We start from the raw sequence: 6040 nt of genomic DNA, 5'->3' as shown, positions 1-6040 counted from the left end.
TGGTGACAACTGTGGACTGTGGACTTAATTGATTATCTTTTCTATATCGATAACAGACCTTGATCCATCTGAGTCGTTGGACTCCATTGCTGGTAAGCACAAGCTGTGAATAAGAAAAACAAAGGTTCTACACTATGTTTAAGTGTGTGTACACCATGGATGGGGTTGAATCCTACAATCACATTCAGGCTATTGACAGGCTACATGTCTGACTAAGTTATATCAATTTAGAACTGTGTACAGTGAATGCAATCTTGTGTGTAGTGTAATTTGAGTTTCTTTCTGTTAAAGCGTGGGTAACGGAAGCAGACTCTGCAAAGGCTGCCAAGCTCTTCTGCGCGTCGGCCCTCGCAGATATGAATAATCAGTCGCCGCTCAACTTCACTCTCAGTTTGAGCGGTTCTCTGGAGGAACGAACACGAGCGATCGTTTCGTTCTACAAAAGGCCAAAGGTGAACTGGGCGAGTCCTCTCACCTGCAAACTGATTGGTAATGATCTTAATAATTTTTCTTGTTTTTAAATGTATTTTTGGGGCATTTTATGCTTTATTGTAGAGAGATAGTAGAGACAATGACAGGAAAGGGGGATAGAGAGATTGGAGAGGACATTTGGGGAAGCAAAAAACCAGTTACCCATGGGCCAATCAGGATAATCTATAGATCTGTACAGTACCATTACACTAATGGTTTTCAATAACTTGTTAAGCTAAACTTGTTATTTAAAAATTACTGATTATTTCATTTTTACAAGGGGACGCCGCCGTCGGTGAGGGTGTGGCCAGATTTGTCCTCGCCACTGCAATGGAGAGCCTCCAATATGGCTTCCACCTTGATGAAGAGAAAGGTAATTAAGTCTTGTTACTCGTACATATGTGATTATTATTTTTTTAATGCATAGGCTATATTTTCCTAGCCTGGTGGTCATGTTAATATTTTCCAGATGTCTAAAATAAATGTTTTACCTTTTTATTCTTTTAAGGGAAAACCTTACTTTTCCACGGGGAGACGGACCATCTGGTTCCGTCTACTGACCAGACCCTCCTCGACAGCGACTTCTTCATTGTCGCGGGCCGCATGATGGGGCACAGTTTCCTGCATGGTGGATCATGCTTGACCGGCCTGAGCCCAGCCATTGCACATGTCCTGTTTTGGGGGGCGCAGCACATGACAATTGTCTCCCCATTGGATTGTGTGGACATGGATGTTCGGGAGGCGCTGGAACTGGTTAGAAATAGCTTTTTAATTGCTAGTATTGTGCAGTATTTCATGATGTTATATTGCTCTCTATTTACAATGTGTTAAGTAATTGCTTTTTACATTTGTTACATTTCACAATTACATTTCTTGTCAGCTGAACAATGGTCATGACCTCACCGAGGACAACAAAGAGAAGGTCCTCTCCCTATGCCAGGCATGGGATTTCCCAGGGCCTACATCAGCAAACAGGATGTGGCTGGCGGAGAAACTATTGGTGCATGCTGTAAGTTTGTCTTTCTTAAGTCTTTGAATTTAAACGAAACCACTGGTTCTCATTGAATTCACTGTTGCCTTAATATAACCATGACACGTTTTTGGGGGGGTTTATTTGTTTTACAGGTGCTGGAAAGGACGAAACAGCAGGTCAAACACCTGAGGAGGGGGCTAAAAGACACCGGTGTCTGGGAGCTATTAAGTTCCAGGCCGGACACTGTGCCAGTCTTATGGCCAAGAGCCGCAGAAACCAGGATCACGCCACAGGTAATGCAAATGAAAACATTAAAGCTACATATGACAGCATTTTTATTGCTAAATATTCACTTGTTTTTGTTACGAGAGTATGGATTGGCCTTAGCAAGATCCCCAAAATATTTTTTGTGACATGAGACCCTGTGAATTTCAGATTTTAGACATAGGTGTCTAGGCTAGATAGTGGGAAATATTGCCAGAAGTGACTTTTTAAGCATGCAACGACATCAACACTCCCCCCTCGGAATCCACAAAGCAGTGTCACAGCAAGAGAGGAGGGAATTGTAGGAGATATGGTTCTTAAAACACATGATCATTTTTATCATGACCAGTGGGGTCGCCAAAGTGCGAACTTATCACATGTAGCTTTGCATTAAATGTGTCTTGATTATTTTTTTTAAAGATTGTGTATTGAAACGGCTTTTGTAATTGAAAAAGCATAAAGGGGGAGCAAATTTTAACCGGTGCATTTTATATTAGATGATTCTGGAGAAAATTGAATGGCCGGAGGCAGATTTGGAAGATGGCGATGAGGAGGGCCAGGAGAGGATGCTGGGATACCTGAGGACCTTCATCGAAACAAGTATGGCTATTTTTCATTATTCGATACTGATGCCCTTACATGGATGTGTATACAGAACAAGCACCAAGCACATTAGACCACAGCACTCTCTAGGGCACTTGCAATTAATTACTTTATTCTGCCAAAATCTGCCACCTATTGCTCTAGGATAGGTCTCCTAGGGCGGAGACATTCGTGTTGGCCCTTGTTGAAATGGATTGTTTCTGAATTGATATCCTATCCACTACCTAGGTTCGTCTGAAGGTCTGAAAAGACTTCTGGCTTTTTGGACTGGGTGGGATGTCCCTCCAGAATACCTGCAAGTGGAAGTGGTTGACTGTGTTCTACCACAGTCATCCACTTGCTTCATGAAGCTGAAATTGTCAAAACATCCACGGACATATGAGAACTTCCAGTGCGACCTGATGGCCAGCATTTCGACCGCTTCCTATGGCTTTGGCCAGTATTAAAGGTAAATAACATTGAATAAAAGAAATAATAAAGTATACTTTCATGACATGCAGGCACACACATATACACACACACAGACGTACATCTGGAGATACCACTATCATTACATCCATCTATCATTTATACAGAGCGATTAAGACCCCAGTCATGTAGCTCTATACCATAGATCTGACATGATCACCTTTTCCTTCCCTCACAGGTGCCTGATCTCCCTCTGTGTTTTTTGTTGTTGTTCCTGGAGATGGTGTCAGGTGTGTGCTTGTAGCGTTTCCAGCCTTATGTGAACTACGGTAGCTTGTCTCCGGTTGCCATGGTAGCGGTAGTAGCGGCAGCTTTCAGTTGTAGTATACAACTTTGTATATATTTATATTATATATAATATTATTGGGAATATGGGAATTAAATAGTAACTTTGTACATTGAGGAATTAGTTTAAGTTTAAATTAGAATAAGAAATGTTGTAAGATTTTGTAACAAGAAGAAGTAATGCCAAACCGGAAACAGTACCCAACTCCAGATCCCCAAAACACCATCCCCCATCCCACTCTGCACTGGTCTCCTGAACACAGCATGAACGTTTCAGCCTCACCCACCACCGCCAGAGACTGTCCAAAATTGTGTTTTATATTTTTATGTTGTATTTCATTGATGTTCACGTGAATACATTTTCTTTGTATTTCAGTTTCACAAAATGCAAAAAGAATATTCAATAAAGAAACCTGAATTTGAATTTGAACTTGAACTTGTTAATGTATTCATTGTTGTTTATTGTATAAATTGCTACAGCTCACCCGTTTTTTTTGGTTTTGGTCCACCCTCTGGTCTGCATCTGGTCACATCTCATGTCTTCCCTGGCAATGCATCTAGTCTATTTCATTTCATTGTATATATTCTGCTAATATTTTCTAGACATGTCAATATGATTACTGCAAATAGTGAAAATACCACCGCTCATCCCTTATCAGACTTTGCTGAGGTGCTGGCACTGAAGAGTATCAATAGAGTGCAAAATAACAGTCACTCAAACACTGTGCAAAAAACTGTTTATTGTGAGCTTTCTGTCATATATGATAGGAATATGATTACTGCAAAAATACACCAAATCATTTAGTTTTGAACGTGTTCTTCACCGTTTTGAACACAGTATGTTAACAATGAAAACATGTGTTGCAAATACATAGTGTTTTGCAGGTGGGGGAGTTTGAATGAGAGAAGTGTTATGGATTTTGGAGAACGTAGTCATTGAATGCATTTTGTATGAAAGCAATGCACAAATCACAGAGAAAGAGTTACAGTTTTGTTCACATGGGCTTCTGCTTTGCTGACTGGATGAAGAGTTGTGACTCTGTGACTTCAGTATTGCACACTGTGACTTAGCGACCGTAAAAAACTGTAATAAAATGATACACACAAAACAGATCTGCAGTTTTCAGCTATATAATAATTTTAATTTTGCCATTTAGCAGACACTTTTATCCAAAGCGACTTACAATTACGAACTACAGGGACATTCCCCCTGGAGTAACTGAGGGCTTACTCAAGGGCACACTAGTAGTGGTGTGGCTTCAGGCGGGATTTGAACTCACAACCTTCCGATCCCGAGTCCAACTCACTATGCACTAGACCACCACTACCCCCTATTTCAATACACACACAACTCAATTTCAATGATAAAGACTCACACTACTGTACATATTCTTCCTTAGATTATGCTAGTTAGTGTCTCTTTTGTGTCATTAAATACATGCAACGCATTGACCAAAGGACCTTGGGGATCAGGCAAACTCTGAATCTCTGCATCAGTCAGTGGTCGTGGAAGCTGGATGTCTGGGATGTGGACTCCTTCTCGGTGGTGCCCGTGTGGACCTTCCCAATCAATACCATACTCCAGGTCTACCTAATGTTATAGTTGCAAATGAAATCTGATTGGATTACTGAGATGATTATTTGATATTAAGAACAATAAATATAAATTGTACATTTTCCAATGTTGGGACTGAAAGTGTGTTGTGCAATTACATGAGGTTGGAATTGTGCTTCCTCTGAGTACAAACCTGGGTTGGGTCCTCATCTCCTTCCCGGGGGTTGAAAGTCCACAGCTGCAGTGGTGTCCGATTGCCCTCTGTACGCAAGCGATGGTGGTTCCAGCCATCCCGGAAGGACTGTAGATGCCTTCATTACATTGACATTACATTAGTAATTTAGTAGACGCTTTTATACAATGCGACTTACAATCAGTGCATTGGGCATTGAAGGTCAGGAGAACTGCCAGTCATCAGAAATGGTAAGTAGCCTATGTTAAACCAGCATCCAAGAGCATAACCAGTGTTGAAGTACCCGTGCCAGAATAAGAAATAACAAATGCATGCCTTCGGATGTGTGGCATGAAGGTCCAATGGAGGGCATACATGTGGACCTCATCATCAGGATCCAGCAAACCCTCCCTCTCCATACGGTTGAACATGGTGTAGAAGAGGTCCAACACTCCCCCAAACACATCCCTCCACAATCTCTCCATTCTAGATAGGGTATGGAAAAGGTGGGAGGGGGGAAACACACATATTACCCAAAGCAAAAAACATACTTAAAAAAAGAGTTTTTGAGAAATGTTTGGGACATGTATATTTTGGACGTTGATTTGGAGAAGCATGATATACCTCTGGTTGTGTGTGCTTCGGCCTGTGAGGTGCGAATTCCGGCCTGGGCCTCTGGCGGACACCATGAAGTGCGCAACCTTGACATTCTCCCCTCCCTTGTCAGACCTGACACGGGACGGCACTCCATAGATATGAACTGCTTCAAGGAAGCTTGTCAATACTGTGGAGGCACGGTTGTTGGTGGCAGGATTCAGGAATGTCACCAGACGGCTAAAGCCATCAATGCCACGTGAACTACGATTCGCCACCTGTAATGTAAGAAATTGCAAATTGTGTATACAAAAAGAACGATTATACCATCCCCTTACACACATGGAAAACAGCATTGCATAATTTTGGTAGGCTACTGTATCATATGCAGTGTATCTTTCAAAACCATAGCCTTACCGTATAAGTTTATGGTTGCCATCGATGTGCCATAAACTATTGGGGGCCGGAACAGTATACCTTCTGCGCCTTACTGTACGCAGCTGGAGAGTGCGGCTCGCAACTCCCTCTGGACTGACACGGCGCATGGTTTCTTGGACACGCTGTCCTTTATAGACAGGGGTGCACATAACTTTTTGGGGCCAGTGCTCAGAGGAGCACCTAGGGATGCTGCTTGGTGCTCCCCGAGCTCGCGAGT

At 42.2% G+C, this 6040-nt stretch overlaps 1 protein-coding gene across 1 annotated transcript; it reads left to right on the top strand.

Moving 5' to 3' along the window:
• Positions 1-1111: 1111 nt before the first annotated feature.
• LOC308175524 (uncharacterized protein) lies at positions 1112-3231 on the top strand. The gene is made up of 6 exons (XM_080551179.1): positions 1112-1224; positions 1352-1480; positions 1597-1737; positions 2206-2308; positions 2540-2759; positions 2958-3231. The coding sequence occupies exons 1-5, from the start codon at positions 1165-1167 to the stop codon at positions 2755-2757; spliced, it is 651 nt and encodes a 216-aa protein (XP_080407305.1). The 5' UTR covers positions 1112-1164; the 3' UTR covers positions 2758-2759; positions 2958-3231.
• Positions 3232-6040: the final 2809 nt, after the last annotated feature.

The sequence above is a fragment of the Nansenia antarctica genome (assembly GCF_963989245.1).
Source record: "Nansenia antarctica genome assembly, contig: SCAFFOLD_140, whole genome shotgun sequence".
NCBI classification, from domain to species: Eukaryota; Metazoa; Chordata; class Actinopteri; order Argentiniformes; family Microstomatidae; genus Nansenia; species Nansenia antarctica.
This window is presented reverse-complemented; position numbering and strand designations above follow the sequence as displayed.

Bases quoted from the DNA above. Each gene is read 5' to 3' on its own strand.
- LOC308175524 (XM_080551179.1), top strand. From the start codon at position 1,165: ATGACAATTGTCTCCCCATTGGATTGTGTGGACATGGATGTTCGGGAG. The intron at 1,225-1,351 runs GTTAGAAATAGC...ATTTCTTGTCAG, and splicing joins TTCGGGAGGCGCTGGAACTG to CTGAACAATGGTCATGACCT. The intron at 2,309-2,539 runs GTATGGCTATTT...TCCACTACCTAG, and splicing joins GAGGACCTTCATCGAAACAA to GTTCGTCTGAAGGTCTGAAA.